This window comes from Bipolaris victoriae (assembly GCF_000527765.1).
Source record: "Bipolaris victoriae FI3 unplaced genomic scaffold scaffold_101, whole genome shotgun sequence".
Classification (NCBI taxonomy): Eukaryota; Fungi; Ascomycota; class Dothideomycetes; order Pleosporales; family Pleosporaceae; genus Bipolaris; species Bipolaris victoriae.
Window position 1 is genome coordinate 91,580 of NW_014575291.1, and position 16,520 is coordinate 108,099.

Genomic DNA, 16,520 nt, shown 5'->3' on the forward strand with positions numbered 1-16,520 from the left:
TATTTGCATATGCTGAATTCAACTTCTGATTAGTATTCTCTGAAAAACTTAGCCTTGTCGTACGGACGTTCATCCGAACTATCATGACACGTGACCCGTGCATATGCGTAATGCCCCTCATCCAAGTACCCTTCTTTAGCAAATTAATGAAATAAAACATGACTAGTAGTCCATCAAAATACCCGCCATCCTCCTCTGGTACTTCTCAACGACCTCTTGACACCTAACCACCACACCCGCCGCAAGTACTCTCACCTTCTCATCCTCCTCACTCCCAGCGCCCAAGCTATCGAAAACCATCTTGACCCAAGCCTGTGTCTCCATAAGCTCTTTGCCTTGCTCAGTAGCAAGTCGCTCTTTATTCTCATTTGTTTCCAACAACATCAGGAAACCGAACAAAACGGCATTGAGTATGTTCTTGTCTTTATTGGCCAAACCTCGCACCGAGAGCAAGAGATCCCAGTACTCGCGTGTCATCTGAGGTAGTGCAAGGGTATTCGGGCCTGATGCATTGAGAAGTATAGAAAGGGTTTGGAGGAATGGTGGGAGGAGGTGGGTGGAAGTGTAGATAGAGTCGTTATTGGCACGAACCTGAAGCCACCAGCGTCCAGTAAGAGGGAAGAAGAAGTTATCCGCAACAATTTGGGCCAGAGCATTTGGAATCGGCTTATGTCGCTTCTTCTCTACTTCCATGCGCGAAGAAAAGGTCCGCACTTTGAGGATGTTCGGCCCGCTAAGTTGGTCGGCTGCTTGTGATGCAATTGGGGAAAGCATTTCACGTGCCATATGACTTGATATCTTCGCCACTGATGGCTCATTTTTGTCCTCTGCGTAGATACCATGCAGATGTGGCGGAAGCTGCTTGCTAGGAAAGTCTGGTTTTGCGGGTACTATGTCATCGGTCGAAGTGTCTTTCATTCCTGCCAGCTCGCGTGCTCCAATACCGAGGGTCGTGAGCATAGCTATGCGTTGTTGCAGACTGTAGTCGCCAGAGAAGAAAGATCGCGCGAACCACTGCGCCATCTGCGCCGGCTTTGCAAGCAGGACAGCAATTAGGGCTTGCTGTCTTTGTTGCGCAAACTCTTCTAGCTCCGAGTTGTCTTGCAGACTTGTAAGTATTGTTGCAAGTTCCTCTAGGTGATCGGTCACTTCAGTTCCAAAATTTGCTTTACGACGAATCAGGGAAGCAGCCGTGGCTAAAGCAAGCTCGTGCCGATCATAATTTTCTTGGTCGCGAAGGCCAGCGATGAGATCCCGGATGTAGACAGGTGCTGTGGGTTTATTGCGGTTGATGGCTGTAGGGTCATCTGTGTCGTCCTCCGGGTCAGAATCTGGTTTATCGTACATCATCAGATCTGCATCTTCGTCTTCTGAATCTAACATGACTTCAATGACTCGCGGTCCCTGTATTTCGGTTATCGCTGGAGATTTTGAGCTCTTGGGAAGTGATTTCGGTTTCGGCTGCGTCTTCTTCACTGAGACTGTGCTGCTCTGCTGCGTTTTGAGATCTGTAGCATTCCCAACTTTGTCGTCAATGTTGGTGAGCCGCTCGTACCAGCTTGCTTCTTCAGCTTCTGCACCCTCCAGTTCAATTTTCAGTTGCAATTCAGGCTTATCTACCATCTTGGAGATGGCAATACCGACAGAGATCCCTAAGAGACGGGCTCGCGCAGACGCTGCGCCGATTCGGTTCGACATTCCGTTGACATGATGGGACGATTTTGCCATCATGGTGAGAAACATAGGTTCTGAACGCTTCACATAGCCACTGCATAGCGCCAAAGTTTGAGCAAGAGCTGTGTTTTGTTAGAGAGATTCTTCGTAAAGTCAAATCGCTACTTGCCTTCTTGTTGCAATACTGGTGTATGTCTGATATAGACTGAATCTCCAAAGAGTTTGATGAGGCTTTCCAAAAGTGTGTGTAACTTGTCTATGGCTGTCAGTAATGTTGATGTGCCTAAATTCCGGCATTGTTTACCATGGTCTTTCGCCAAAGCAGCTACGACACTTCGCCGAACTGATAGCGAATCATCTAGTACGGGTATTGTTGATCTTGTAAGTGTTGAGATAAGATGTTCTTTGAGCACATCGTTATCTTTGATTAGGTCATGGAACAAACCACCAGCAGCGTCTATAACAGGAGATGATGCAACCAGCGAGTCTTTATTGACGACCTCGTTTGAAAAATAATGCTTAGCCACAAACGTGATGATTGCATTCATGTATTTTCGTTGTTCAAATGTTTTCATGTGCGACAATAAACGCACGAGGTGCTCAATGGCACCATCGTTAATTATCTTCCGAAGTAGGGAGCTCACGATTTGATCTGACTAGTCAGCACCGTTCAAAAATTTGATGAAACAACTTACCCGTGTAGCCCAATCCCAAGGCCTTGGAGCAGAATTCTGTGGCAGCGGTGAGATGGTCATCGCTCTCAGAACCGCGCTCTAGCAGGACAGCTATGTTGCGACCTAGCCATTCTGCATACTCCTTGCCTTCTGGAAGCCAGCCGGAGACTCTCGAAGTATCTTTGTCTTTCTTCAGAACATCCTCAGCCTCAGCTGCAATCGACAGTAGACGTCCCGATACTACTTGGGCAAGATACTCTTTCCATATCAGCTTCTTTTGTATGGCGTTCTTGCCGAATAGCAAAACGTCTTGCAATATGAGAAATGACGTCTCATTGTCACATAGTATCAGATCCAAAACTTCTAGCGCATCTGAGGTGTGTTCGGCTGTATTCCGCTCTTCTCCAGGTTTCTTTTTCTGACGACTATCCGCGATGAGTGACCGTAGTCTTGTGATAACATGTCCCAGACTCGTTGGATTTCGAAGGATTTTCCCAATCTTCTTTGCTTCTTTTTGTCCTTTGATTGATCTCCAATAGTTGGGAATGGTATCGTTCACAAGCTGATGTGCGATGCTTGCATTGAGTGGGTCCGGGAGTAAGAGGCTAAATCCCTCTGTAGTGAGGTAATCCAGAACATTGCTTACCGTTGTCCGACTCGGCTGATTTTTCAACGCTTTCAGTGCTGATTCTGCAGAGTCAATGGTCACTGCATCTTCTTGTGCATGTAGGCTCCTAACCTCTTGGATAAGAGGCTCGTTACGGTTGATTTTGCTGGTAGAGACCGCCGTCAAGAAATCAGCCATAGTATCCGAGTCATCCAAGCAAAAGGTCAAATGAGTGTGTCAAGAGTCGTGACTTTACTAATCCTCTGCAATGTTGCGTAGCGGGAGATGCGTAGTGTACTGTGCCCAATCGGCAATTCCTTCCCATGCGCAGACCCGCATGTTAGCGTCTTGGCGGACCATCTACACTCTGATGCCTACACCTACTGTTTGCTCTGCTAGACTAATCTTACATCAACCTTCTACACATTTACTAACCATGGCTGTTAACGTCAACGATATGGGGGCTGCATCAACAGCTAACCCACGGGCCCGATGGTAAGCTACAGAAAGCCGAATACACCAAGCTCAGCACTGACATCACGCGATAGGAAGTACCTCGATAGGTTCTTGACTCGCAAGGGACCTTTTACGGATGAGGATAGCTTCATGGCCGGTGAACAAGTCATTGAGTACCTGAGCAATCTCAAAGTTCTGTAAGCATGTTGTGTTTGTAACTACACGAAATGTTAGCTAATCCCATGCAGAGTCATGTGAGTCTATCATCAAGCCAAACGGAAACCGTCCCTTCCATCCAGCATGTTTCCTGACAAGATGCAGCGGAGCTGGCGGTCTAGGGTGCGAGATTCTCAAGAACCTTGCCCTCTCAGGCTTCAAGGATATCCATGTAATCGACATGGACACAATTGACGTCAGCAACCTAAATCGGCAGTTCCTCTTCCGGGCTTCAGATGTAGGAAAGTATAAAGCGGAAACCGCCGCCGCATTTGTAGAAAAGCGTGTCAAGGGTGTCAAAATCACTCCGTACTGCGGCAAGATCCAAGACAAGGATGAAGCGTACTACATGCAATTCGGCCTCATCGTTTGCGGCCTAGACTCCATTGAGGCAAGGCGTTGGATCAACGCCACGCTCGTGGGCATGGTAGACGAGAACGACCCGGATTCTATGAAGCCATTGATCGATGGCGGTACAGAGGGCTTCAAAGGCCAAGCACGTGTCATTTTCCCCACCATGACCTCGTGCATTGAATGCCAACTAGACATGCACGCGCCCCGCGCCGCAGTACCTCTCTGTACACTCGCCACCATTCCCCGGCAGCCGCAACATTGCATCGAATGGGCACATATTATCGCATGGGAAGAGGAGCGTAAAGATATTACCCTCGATACCGATGATCCAGAGCACATCACCTGGCTCTTCAACAAAGCCACTGCCCGCGCCAAGGAATTCAACATTGATGGAGTAACATACAGCATGACCCAAGGGGTCGTCAAGAACATCATCCCAGCAATTGCTAGTACAAACGCTATTGTAGCAGCGAGCTGCTGCAACGAGGCATTCAAGGTAGCAACCAACAGCAACCCTTTCCTGGGATACCCCGGCATGGACAATTACATGATGTATACAGGAGACGACTCTGTATATACATATACGTTTGAGCACCAGAAGAAGGATGATTGTCCTGTGTGCGGTGCTGGAAACATTGCGCGGCCCCTCCAGGTCCTCCCTAGTATCACGCTGCAAGAGTTCATTGACGGGTTGGCAGAACGTCCAGAAGCGTACGTAGCACTGTCGTTATCATTACACGGGAGTTTTGTACTGACAACATGATGTAGGCAACTCAAGAAACCCTCGATTCGCACAGGTGAAAAGTCGCTCTACATGCAGCTTGCGGGTCTGGAGGAACAGACACGACCGAACTTGGAGAAGAAGATGGTTGATTTGGTCGAGGAGGGCGAGGAGTTGCTGATTACAGACAAGAGTTTCCCGACGCAGTTCAAGTACAAGGTTGTCTGGGCATCGAAGTAGGCTGGATAGGAATACGTTTCCTGTTTGAACAGGTAGATTTGGAAGATGATTCGTAGTACAGCCATAGACTATACTACGTATAGAATCCATGAAGTAGGCACGACTGGCCATGACATGTTCCTTTCATACCCATGCTTGATTGCCTCTAGATCATACAAGTATCATCCACACAACCCGGCCCTCTCTATTGTACAACCACCTCCTCCTTCTTTTCCACGCCCTTGACCTCCACCGGCTCAGCCTCCTCAATGACTTCCTGACCAAACGGCTCAGCATCTCCATCCAACACCCGCCTTACCTTCAAATGCGCCTCAGCACCAAACATGCCAACAACCCCAATCCGCTTCTCAAGCGGCCCCCAAATCTTGACCGGCGGACTCTCGCCCTTGAACAGCTCTCTCCCCGCATGTATCAATTCATTCGCCGCAAAGCTTCCTTTCGCGTACTTGGGCTCATACGGAACACGATCCCACTCTTTACGCTGCAGGCGAAGTAACTGCTGCGTCATAGCATCTGAAATGGTATCACCGAGTTCTACATCCGCGAGTTTCGTGCTCATAGTCTCGTCGCCGCCCGACGTCTTTTCTCGACGCCTGGGCCCCGCTTCGCCGCGGTTGTTCCCCGCTGTGCTGCGTTTGCCGCCGGCGGCTGGTCTGCGGGCGTCGCGACCACGTAGATTGGGACCGCGAGTGGCGCCGCCTGGTGTTGAGCGGCTCATACGCAGTGTGGAGGGGGCGCGGACCATTTGGCCTGGTGGAGGGGCCGAGCCGCGGGTTGTCCTTGGGCCTGCTGTGTTGCGGGCAGCGCGGGCGCTGGCGTCTTGCTGGGTGTCGGTTGGAGCAGCGTCTTCGGGGATGAAGCCGTATTCGTTGGCTTGAGGGGTGGGCGAGCGGGGGGCTCGTCGTAGCATTTGGCCGCTGGGGAAGGAACCTCGTGCGAGTGCGCCGGGCTGGCGGCGGTATTGCAGCGAGGCGATTTGCTTGAGGGCAGTGGCTGAGCGTACTCTGCGGGAGTTTTGCGCTGCATTTTGTGTCAATACAGCGGTTCTGGGGCGTGCAATTGAAAGTTTGAAGACGTACGCTGGGCCGGCGACGCATCGCTGGGTTCCTCTTCCAGCCTCCTCGCCGAGCTGTGCAATGCTCTCGATGAGCAAGCTTGTACCGACGCTACGTCTGCTCCCAATGAGCGCCGTAGCGCACCTATTGAAGCGTACATTTGTCGTTGAGCCATGCCGGAATGGATAGCAATCGATTGTGCGGTTGCAATGCTCAACTCCAAACTTTCCGATCGCGAAGTCTTGGCAGAAGCAGGGATCCTTGCTCCCAAGTTAAACGGCTCCGCACCACGTGCTCTGTGCTTCACTGCATGTGACTTGGCGTTTACACTATACATTCACTACAAAGACACTCATCTCATCTCCACACTCCTCATACAACCCTCTCATTCGTTAATCGTAAACATTACTTTCCAACCCACCACTCTCACCGCCATCCAATCCCAACCCTCCACCCAACCAAACCTCACACCGCGCCATCCCTCAATCACATCCCAAACACAAACATCCATCTTGACTTTTTACTTCACCAAAACCAAACCATGCTCCGTCGCGCCCCCACCACAATCACACTTACGCAAAACGACATTGAGCAGTGGGAAGCGGTGCGGCAGCGCAAGTTGTACGAGGCCAAGCAGCAGCAGCAGCAGCAGCAGCAGGCAGAGCAGGAGCAGCAGGCGGCTAGTCGGGAGGAGGCTAAGGCGAGGAGTAAGAAGGATAGGATTATGGGGGCTTGAGCGGGGAGTGTGAGCAGGGGATGTATTGGGAATTGGTTCTTGGAATCGCCTGCTTTTATTATGATTCGATAGAGGAGAGCGCGTAGGGAACTACAGTACGAGCAAACGTAGTTATCTTGAAAATACTCCAGAAAAGAATCGACAAGGCAAATCAAAGTCAGCATGTCGGAGGAGGGAAGGGGGCAAATACTTGGGGTATACGCTAGAGTTCATCTAGAAAAAAGGTCCATGCAACTCTCCGAAATCATCCAAAGTCAGAAGTCAAAGACCAAGCGGGATCATACTACGTTTTCATCACAGCAATTAAAATTACCACATTAAAGAGCCTAGAAAACTAGGTGTCCTATCTACTGTAGCAAATGCGTGCAAAAAAAAACACAGAGGAAGAAAGACACACATGATAACAAAGAGGGAGTGACCAAAAAGAATACGATGAAAGCAAAAAAAAAACCCCTCGGTATATCCCATATTTCCGTTTCCATCCATCATGATAATCCCTCTCTCGGCCAAAAGGAAATAAAGCAACGCCATGTAGAAACGCCCAGAGGATGCTTTCAGCAACAACAAGACTGAAAAAGAAAAAAGGAATGACATGCGGCCAGCGGATCTCAAGTTGTGGAAAAAACCGCCTGCGGCCACCCCCCTTTTCTCCAATGTTGGAAGCAAAAAGAGCTCTCTGTATTTCTCTTCCTTTCCCTCCCAGCATAAAAAAACAAAACAAAGGACTTCATCAATTCATCGTCATGGTTTGGTTTGTATGCGTGTGGCACATACACAAGACAGGTGCCACTTCTGACACCTGCTTCTTATAGCAATTCACATCCCGGGGTATATCAAATCCTTTCAACAGAGAGGCGCTTAAATCAGCCGTCGGTCCGGCTATTTAATCCTTGCTGAACCGCTTCTTAAGCCAGCTCTTGCGCTTTTCACCTGCATTGCTGCTGTTCTTGGATAGCATCTTGGGCCGTGGCTGCTCGGCGGCTGGGGCGCTGCCGCTATCCAATTTGATGGGCGCGGGTGCAGGTTGCATGGCGTGTTTCGGGGGTTGCGGGGGTGAGCCGTTTGAATACATGCCGTTGTGCTGGGGCGGAGGCGGTGCTGCCTGGTAGGATTGACCGGGGCGATCGCCAAACTCCTCGAGAATAGGTCCTCTGCCAAAGTTATTGATAAAGGCGTATTGTGATGACAAATCTTGCTGGGGTGGCTGGACAGGTACGCCGCGCTCGATGGAGCTGTTTTCACTGCTGGGGTCGTTGGAGTAGGGACCGTCGCTATGACTACCGTTGGAGCCGTTGGTATGTACCGTGTCGCGGGACTTTTGGTATCCGTTCATGGGATAGACACCCTGCATGCTCTGCCTGTTGGTCCATCCCGGGTCCGACTGCATCCGGTTCCCGTACCGCATCCGTGGGGGTGGTGGTCCTCCGCCAACAGGTCCGCCATAGCCATGACCGTCCGCATAGCTATCGCGACCATATTGTCTCTGGGGAAAGTAGCTGGCATTGGAGTGGCGGTTCTGGTCATTGTAGCCTCCGCCATAGTAGCTACTCCGTCGGCTGCCATGGTCCGTGTTGTCAACGCGCATAGACTGCGACCGACGTCTGTATTCGCCATCAATGGCGGCTTCGAAAGAGCGGATCGTGTCGAGCGGGCGCTCCCATCTAGAACGAGTGGGGTTGGAGAGATCAGGATCGACTGTAGGCCGTTTTGTTAGATTTTGATGCTCAAAGCGCAATAGCAATGGGGCCAGCAAAAGAATAAAAAGAACAACATACCAATTGGGTTACCGGAGGAATCGGTATGCTGGAATGAGCGTAGAGACTGGAGGGTGGGCTTCTCGAGCGCAGCGGCAACTGGGTACAGCGGTCAGCAAAGGCCATGTCGAGCGCTCAACAAAAGCAGGGCCAGGCAGGGCATAACGGTGCAGGACCGCAGAAAGGGCAGCAGACATACTAGGCTGTAGCTCGTTCATAGCGTTGTTTGGATCCGCCTTTGAATTGGGGTCAAGGTGTTCGCTGAACTTGCGCTCGTGCTTGGAGGAAGGACTCTTTGGACTCTTTGGGCTCTTTGGCGCGGGCGGGTCGCGACTTTTGTTGCTGTGGAAGCTGAGGCCTCGCTGGCGCGGTTTCTGAGTCGGGTTCTCCATTGTAAAAGCGGAGCCAGGTTCGGTAAGGGGGGGGAGCGCGCGCTTCAGTTACCCGGTTTTTTCTTTTACTTTGTCTTTCCTTTTTCGCTTTCCCTGTTTTTAGGACGACGATTACACTTTGCTCCAAGAAGGCTGGCGGCGGACGGGTATGGCGGACCAGGTCTGTGAGTGGGCGGCGGGTGTGTGGACGCACGCGAAAGTGATCCCAGCGCGACAAGATGTGGGTAGTGTGGGTAGTGGGTTAAGTGATAAGGCGAGTAGGACGGGGCTATGGCTATGACAATGGGCGTCGCAAGAGCACACGAGGAATGTAAGAGAGACGGTAGCGGGCGAAGAGCGAGATGAAGGTGGGTGGCCGGGACAATAGATAGTACTTGTGGTTTTGTGGCATAGGTCAGGTCAGGTAAAGTAAGCTACGAATACGACGCGCGGTACGTAGAGGCCTCGCCATTCCGGCCCTGCGACTTACCCACGACGACTCGTCATCAACGGCGCCGCCCAGCTATCCCGATTGGAGTCTAAGACGATCTACGTCTACAGCCGATCCACTTTCTGAAACGCAGAGAGCAAAGCCCTGGCGCGGAGCTTGCTTCGGACCTGGGCCAAGCAAAGACAGCGGACAGATGCAAACGGACAGTCGGCAGATGGGCGTTTTTTATTGCGCCGTGGGCTTACCGTCTTATCTTCACACCCTCCTCCTTATTCACTCAGATATCGACTGACGAAGCGACGAAAGAATGAGTGCATATATATCCTCTTAGCATGGCCATCGATCCACACCATCTGTCACGCCAACGAAACCCGATCCCCCGCGGCCACATGTGGGAATCGCCCGATAGTATGTACATAGACTGCACAAATTTAGACAGCATCGATAGTCCGTCTGCCAGATGGGGTCTGACTACCCGCGCGCCGGTCCCAGCCACAATGATCTGACCTTGCTGCGTTTGCCATCATCATCATCATCAAAAACCTGCCCAGCCTCCGTAGCCTCCGTTTCCCTCCGCCACCCTATTTTGCATCAATAAACGATGAAAGGGAGAAAAAGCCCCCGGAAGAAATTCCCTGTCTATCATTGCCTCGATTGCCAGTCCAACACAGCCATCAATTAAACCCGCCACCCTCCCTCCATCACCAAAGGCCAGGCAAACACAGCCGAAGTGCCAAGCCCTTACCCCAGTCCCAGCCCGCCAGCAACAAAAAAACAAGTCCCCAAAGGGTACACTACACACGCAAGCTACCCTGCAAACGCCCCAGAACACACAACCCTCTGCATCAGCACTTGCATAATACTCTCTCCTCCCCTCTCTCTTCCACCCTGTCAGTAATCTAGCTCTCCCCCTCTTCTACTTTCAAACCTCCCCCCTCCCCTCACCCTCACCCTCTCCGGCGCTACCCACGCAATCCCTCCCTCCCCGCCAAAATCAAGAAAAAAACACCCGCATACTCAGCCATTTAGCGCGTGGCCTGGTCGACTCTTTGACAAGCTGGCATTCGCCTCCCCGCGTTCAATCCAACTACACTTATTTTACAAAAAAAAACCCCCCCTACCACACGCAAACACGCACGCAGAAAAATACTCGTGTGCGTGTGTGGCTCTGCAACGTGTATTCTACACACACAGACTAACATAACCACTGTAATGATGACATCTGGGGGGGGGTGGTTCCCGTTGCAAATCGGCGATTTTGCGTAGCCGTACACCAAGGTAGTACACTATGTGTGTACTTTTAAAGGGCTACTAAAAAAGCAGGCAGCGTGGCCCGCAAAACGCGTTATGTACTGTGTGTGTGTGTGGTCCTCTTGCCATAAATCATTTTTTTTGTTTGCTCCGCCCTTTCGCCATGGGCGCTCCATTGTGCGTTTGGGAAAAGGGAAAAAAAAAGCTCAGGACACTTATGTACACAAATGCGTGTGAGTGATTGTTGCATACTAAATGCACAAATTACTGGGTAAGTTGAGGGGGGGAGGGGATTTGGATTTCGCGCGTTGGGATTGCATCCCGACCGGAACAAAGTTAGGCGTTCCGAGTGGAGCCGGATTAGCCCGTTTGCCTTGTTGTCCAGTCCAGACCAGACCGTTTTGTAAGTGATATGACCTCAGCTGTTCCCTCTTTTTTTTCCCACCGATTTCCCCGATGGTGTGGCTGAGTCACGTGCGGCGTTTACTTCAAACGGGGGAAAGGTTGAGCTTGGCATTCTACACTGACTCTGACATGCGTATAAGCAAAGTAAAAGGGTAACTTGATGCAGACAGGTCAGAACTTTGAAGAGATTACAGTAATCAAACGTTCAAGTAAGCTTATTTTTTTTCTTTGTCAAATTTTAAAAAGTAGGTTTGACGCCTAGATGGTTCATTTTAACTTCCCCTTCAACCGTTAAATGTTAAAAAGTTTCTTTTTTGTAGCTTGGTCCTTTGTTCATGTAATCAAAAACGCCCACCTCACTTCCGAGAGAGGCCGTGCAACAACACAATACGTCAGATTGGTTTACTTAGCTCTGAGTCGGCATGTTGACCGACGCCTTTGTCGCGACTGCGTCCTCGCTCCTCCACAGACTTGTCACAGTCTTTTGCTGTGTGTAGAACAATAGACCTGGCTTGCCGTAGAATGTGTTGGCGCCGCCTCCTGCAACCGACTTCTTGTTGCCGGTGAAAGAGAACATGGGGAGCTGTGCTGTTGTTAATATCCCTTCGTATTCATCCAGGCTAGCCGGTACACTTACAGGGACTGGAATCGGCACATTGATACCAACTTGACCTGCCTCAATCTCGCGCTGGAAACGACCGGCAGTTGCCCCTGAGCGGGTGAAGATGGCGGTACCGTTTCCGTACTCGTTTGCGTTAATCATGTCAATGGCCTCGTCAATCGTCTCGACGTTCAGGCACACAAGCACTGGTCCAAAGATTTCCTCCTTGTAGCACTTCATGTGGGGCTTGACGTTGGCGATAATGGTAGGGCCGACCTATGACTTCAATTAGTCTCATGTTACACATCCATACGCCGCCACTACTTACCCAGTTGCCATTGGCATACTTCTCAGACGGGGGCTTTTGGCCACGTCCGTCAAGGAGAATAGTCGCGCCCTCCTCCTCGGCGCTGGCAATCAGGTCTTCGATTCTCTTCTTAGACTCTGGGCTGATGACCGGCCCAAGATCGGCGCCGTCTTCGAAACCACCGTTCATGGAAAGGTCCTTTGCGCGTTCAGCAATCTCAGGAACCCAGTCCTTTGTCTCACCAATCATGACCAAGGTACTCAGAGCCATGCATCGCTGCCCGGCGGCTCCGAAGGCAGCACCGGCAATGGCATTGAGTGCATGGTTCTTGTTGCAGTCGGGAAGCACAGCAGCGTGGTTCTTGGCGCCCAAGTTGGCCTGTACACGTTTGCCCTGGGCAGATGCACGTGCGTAAATATATTCTCCGGCCTTGTTGCTTCCTACAAAGCTGATGGCCTTGATGCGTGGCTCGTCGATGATGAAGTCGACAGTCTTGGCCGAACCGTGAATAATGTTGATGACACCAGGAGGGAAACCAGCCTTCTCGGCAAGCTCGGCCAGAATCATACACGCACCGGGGTCACGTTCCGAGGGCTTAATAACAACAGTGTTACCTGTCACAGCGGCAATGGGAATAGTCCAGAGCGGAATCATGGCGGGAAAGTCTTGCCAACTACATTAGCAATATCCTTGCATTGCACCTCAAGTCTTGTACTCACTGAAAGGGCAAATGGCAGCCACAACACCCAGTGGCTCCCTGTAGCTGCGTGTCTCCATGTCCTTGGCGACCTCGAGCACTTCGCCCGTCATCTGAGTTGTGATACCGCACGCCGTCTCCGCCACCTGCAGGCCGCGAAGCACATCACCTCGGGCATCCGCAAACGTCTTGCCCTGTTCGAGTGTGATGCTGGCTGCCAGTCTGTCCCAGTTCTCGCGGATCAAGTGTGTGTACTTGAACAAGATTTGCTGTCTGTGAAGCAAGCTCGTCTCCTTCCATGGCTTGAAGGCCTTCTCGGCGCTGTCCACGGCCGCCTTGAGCTCCTCATCCGTGCTTTGCGGAACCCGTGTCACCAGGTTGTTGGTCGCTGGGTCATGCAGATCAATCCATTGTGTAGCCTTGGAGGCGACAAACTGGTTGTCGATAAAGTTCTGTGTGTCTGCCGGCGATTGGATTGGCTCATGGTTCATGGGGTACGACTCGGCCGCTGCAGACGATGCTGGCTTCAGGTGCTGAGCTGTGGCATGCAGCCGCCGAGCAGCAACCTTGCTTTGATTGATGGGAGTCGACATTCTGGTGAATAGAGGAGTTGCTCGAACCAAGGACGAACGGGCGGTCAGCGTCGGGAGGCGGGCCAGCGCTCGGCGAGAGGCCATATTGCTCTAGGGCAGTTGCCGGGTCGAGTGTGGGGGAATGCGATGCGAGAGTTCAAGACCGACTCGAGAAGAAACCGAGAAAGTCCTGCGACGCAATCCACAAGGCGAATTGAACTATATTATCAGAGAGGACAAGTCCACGTGTTATCCAAAAAGCACTTCTACCTATTAAGGGAAACTTGTTCCGGGCCACCGTTTGTAACCAACCGTCGGAGCTCTGGAGAAGGGGCCCCGCAGTCCACTCCCGAGGTAGCCCTGGCTATCCAAGGCTTATCCTCACCTCCGCGGCGTCTACCGCGTCTGTGTGGTCTGCGGCGTCTACGACGTCGCACACTGCTACTACACACCCTCAACACCACGTCTGTACCTCGTACGACCACATTTCGGTCTCAATCACGTTGCTTGCATCATTTAATGTGTATTGTTTCTTCAGAAATTGCATACTTCATTTGCCTAGTATTATGTAGATCACGATACGGTAGCAATAACGCCATAGAACTCAAAATGTTATATAACCACAATTCTGAAAAAAAAAGCCTTCATGCCGGGTCGGGTCAATCCTCCCAGACCAATTCGCATTTGCGAGGCATTTATGTTTTCCACACCCCGCACTCTATCAAATAGACGTGCCTTTTGCAACAACACCATTGTCTACTAATTTATGAGGCATTTGCTCGCGTGTTACGCTTGTTCACCTCGGCCTGAGCCTTCTCAGATCCTGTAGCGACAGCCTCGGCAGCCTTGTCCTTGGCCTTTCCGGCAGCGTCCTTGGCCTTCTTTGCCTGAGCCTTGACCTGCTCTGCTGAGGGAGCACCACCGGATCCGAGAAGAGCGGTGGCGAGGATGGCAATGATGGTGACAGCGAGAACGCCGATACCGCCAGCAACCTCGGGAACAAACTTGATGGCCTCGACGGGATCACGCTTGGCAATCTCAACAAAGAGGTTGAGCTTCTCCTTGACATAGAGAACCGGGTCATCCTGGAAGACGAGGTCAGAGGGTGACTTGGGCTTATCCTCAGACTTGGGCTTGGTGGCTTCCTCCTCTGCCTTCTCAGCGGGGTGCTTGATGTCAAATGTATCAGCCTTGAACTTCTCAGCGTCCTCGATGGAGTGGCCAATGTAGATGTTGTCGAAGAGAATGTCCTTGGACATGGTCCAGATCTCGAAACCAATCTATTACAATGTTAGTGAGAAACTACAACAAATTGGACGTAAAGGAACTTACAGCGCCAATGGGCTCGAAGTTGGCCGGGGTCTTGTCCTCGAAGTAGTCAGGGTTGGCAATCTTGCGGGGAGCCCAGACGCCCTTGTAAGCAGGGTTGTCGATGAAAGGAGCGGTCCACTTGCCCTTGTAGGCAGGGTTCTTCTTCATAGGAGGCTCCCACTTGCCGCAGCCAGAGACTTCGTCACACTTGGGGTTGGGAACAGTGGGTGGGATCCAGTCACCATCCTCCTCGTCATCCCAGTCCTCGGGCTTCTCAGCCTCTGGGTCAGGAATGGTCTTAGGCTCATCCTCGAGCCAGTCTTCAGGCTTGGTGGCCTCCTCGTCGACAATCTCAAATGGAGCGTCCTCGTCCCAGTCCTCGGGCTTGGTAGCCTCGGGGTCAGGGATACGGGCCTCATCAACCCAGTCTTCGGGCTTGGAGTCCTTGGGGTCGTCAATCTCCTCTGGGGGGTTGACAGCGGGATCAAAATCCTCGAGGAGGGTACCGTTGCGAGTAGACTCGCCGTCGATCTTGATCTCAAAGGTCTGGTCGGGCTTGACGATCAGAGTGTAGAGGGTCGAGGTCTTGACGATACGCGCCATAGGAGGGTTCTTGAGGTGCTTCTCCTCGTACTCGCCGGTCTTGGGGTTCTTGTGGCGGAAGATGAAGTGGACCTAGAACGTCAGCATTGAAGTATAGAAGAGCAAGTCGATATTGCGTACCTTGTTGGTAGCACCGCACTTGTCGGGACCAAACATGATGATGTATGGCGAGGCATTGGAGAATTCCTCGGCGTGAAGAGCCGCGTTGTCCTGGAGGAGCTTCAGGTATGCACCACCGCAGTCAAGACCGTCTATTTTTATGTTAGAATGCCGATGTAACCCAAATCACAGCGACAAGACTTACTCTGAAGCTTGACTTCGTACTGAACAACGAGAGTGTTATCCTTGTTGTCAATGGCCTTGGGGAACTTGGCGGAGATGGCATGATGGGCGGCCTGGTCCTTGATAACCAATCCCTTGTCACCCTCAATGCCCTTGAGCACAGAAGGCTCCTCGACAGCCCAGGTACCAACGTATGCCCACTCTTCTTCGTCATTGACCTCCTTCTTCGCATTTGAGCGTTTCCATCGAGTTTCCCAGTCGTCAGTGAATTGCTCGAGGAAGGGTGCCTTGACTGTTGAGGCCTGCAGAATATACATGTCAGCAAATGCTCCTCTCGAACAAGGAGCAGTCTGGGGAATATACCTTGAAGGTAGGCTTTGTGATGGCGGATGAGGGCGAGGCCTCGGCTTCGGGGGAGCTGGCGTCTTCTGCGCGCACAAAGGCGGCAGCGAGCGCAGCGGTAGCACCAATTGCAAAGCGCATTGTGCGTGCCTGCCGTCTAGGAAGAGCAGAGGACTTGAATCAGGGTGAAGTGGAGGGTTGAAGGGAAGTCTGGGGCGAAGTGGTAGATAAATAAATGCGGGCGTCGTACTCTAGCTCAAGGCCACGGTGGTCAACTTCAGGGAAGGCGGGCAGCAAAGCTCTCCACTATTCTCGGTTAGTGGCCGGGTGCCACGGACCCCTGCCAACGGCTATGGAAACGCGCAGAAGAACGCTCTACGCATGCGCATTTGACAGCTGGCCTCTTGCACATTGGTCCTGATACAAGTGCCCTGTGCAGGCGTGGAATGAAACATAATCAATTGCCTATTTTGTGTGTATCATCATGCAGCTCCTGGGACGTCGGTCTTGGGTGCACAATAGCTCCTGCCTTTTTATTGCGGGAGACATTTACTACCTACTTACTTACCTCCAGCACCCCTAGCATTCCCGCTAGTCCGAATACATAAGCACAACGACTAACGTCAAGGATCAGTAAGTGGGCCGGATCAGTTAGTGGGCCACCCCACCCAACCTGATCCAACGCTCTTCACAACCACCACTATGCCGCGACAACAACGCTCTATACAGACTTCTTGTGAAGGTAGAATAAGTCTCGCTATGGCATCTTATCGTAAGAATCCAAAACAATCAGTGCGCGCCCTCGCAGTAGCGTATGACGTGCCAAAGTCAACGCTCCAA

At 51.7% G+C, this 16,520-nt stretch overlaps 6 protein-coding genes across 6 annotated transcripts; 1 reads left to right on the top strand and 5 right to left on the bottom strand.

The window, feature by feature from the left end:
- Nucleotides 1-162: 162 nt before the first annotated feature.
- Nucleotides 163-3,153, bottom strand: COCVIDRAFT_41106 (hypothetical protein; the record flags this gene model as incomplete). Its single annotated transcript, XM_014697325.1, has 4 exons — nt 163-1,796; nt 1,844-1,930; nt 1,979-2,326; nt 2,370-3,153. 4 exons carry the CDS (start codon nt 3,151-3,153, stop codon nt 163-165), a joined length of 2,853 nt encoding a protein of 950 aa, XP_014552811.1.
- Nucleotides 3,154-3,391: 238 nt separating this feature from the next.
- COCVIDRAFT_29901 (hypothetical protein) lies at nt 3,392-4,942 on the top strand (the record flags this gene model as incomplete). The annotated part of the gene is made up of 5 exons (XM_014697326.1): nt 3,392-3,450; nt 3,504-3,608; nt 3,660-3,665; nt 3,733-4,692; nt 4,750-4,942. The coding sequence occupies 5 exons, from the start codon at nt 3,392-3,394 to the stop codon at nt 4,940-4,942; spliced, it is 1,323 nt and encodes a 440-aa protein (XP_014552812.1).
- A 184-nt stretch (nt 4,943-5,126) lies between these two features.
- Nucleotides 5,127-6,172, bottom strand: COCVIDRAFT_109390 (hypothetical protein; the record flags this gene model as incomplete). Its single annotated transcript, XM_014697327.1, has 2 exons — nt 5,127-5,962; nt 6,022-6,172. 2 exons carry the CDS (start codon nt 6,170-6,172, stop codon nt 5,127-5,129), a joined length of 987 nt encoding a protein of 328 aa, XP_014552813.1.
- A 1,444-nt stretch (nt 6,173-7,616) lies between these two features.
- On the bottom strand, nt 7,617-8,879 carry COCVIDRAFT_109342 (hypothetical protein; the record flags this gene model as incomplete). The annotated part of the gene is made up of 3 exons (XM_014697328.1): nt 7,617-8,428; nt 8,509-8,586; nt 8,687-8,879. 3 exons carry the CDS (start codon nt 8,877-8,879, stop codon nt 7,617-7,619), a joined length of 1,083 nt encoding a protein of 360 aa, XP_014552814.1.
- Nucleotides 8,880-11,371: 2,492 nt separating this feature from the next.
- On the bottom strand, nt 11,372-13,163 carry COCVIDRAFT_109410 (hypothetical protein; the record flags this gene model as incomplete). Its single annotated transcript, XM_014697329.1, has 4 exons — nt 11,372-11,548; nt 11,603-11,842; nt 11,895-12,538; nt 12,593-13,163. The coding sequence occupies 4 exons, from the start codon at nt 13,161-13,163 to the stop codon at nt 11,372-11,374; spliced, it is 1,632 nt and encodes a 543-aa protein (XP_014552815.1).
- Nucleotides 13,164-13,906: 743 nt separating this feature from the next.
- On the bottom strand, nt 13,907-15,821 carry COCVIDRAFT_109339 (hypothetical protein; the record flags this gene model as incomplete). Its single annotated transcript, XM_014697330.1, has 5 exons — nt 13,907-14,422; nt 14,475-15,128; nt 15,177-15,307; nt 15,361-15,640; nt 15,702-15,821. The coding sequence occupies 5 exons, from the start codon at nt 15,819-15,821 to the stop codon at nt 13,907-13,909; spliced, it is 1,701 nt and encodes a 566-aa protein (XP_014552816.1).
- Between the last annotated feature and the right edge of the window lie 699 nt (nt 15,822-16,520).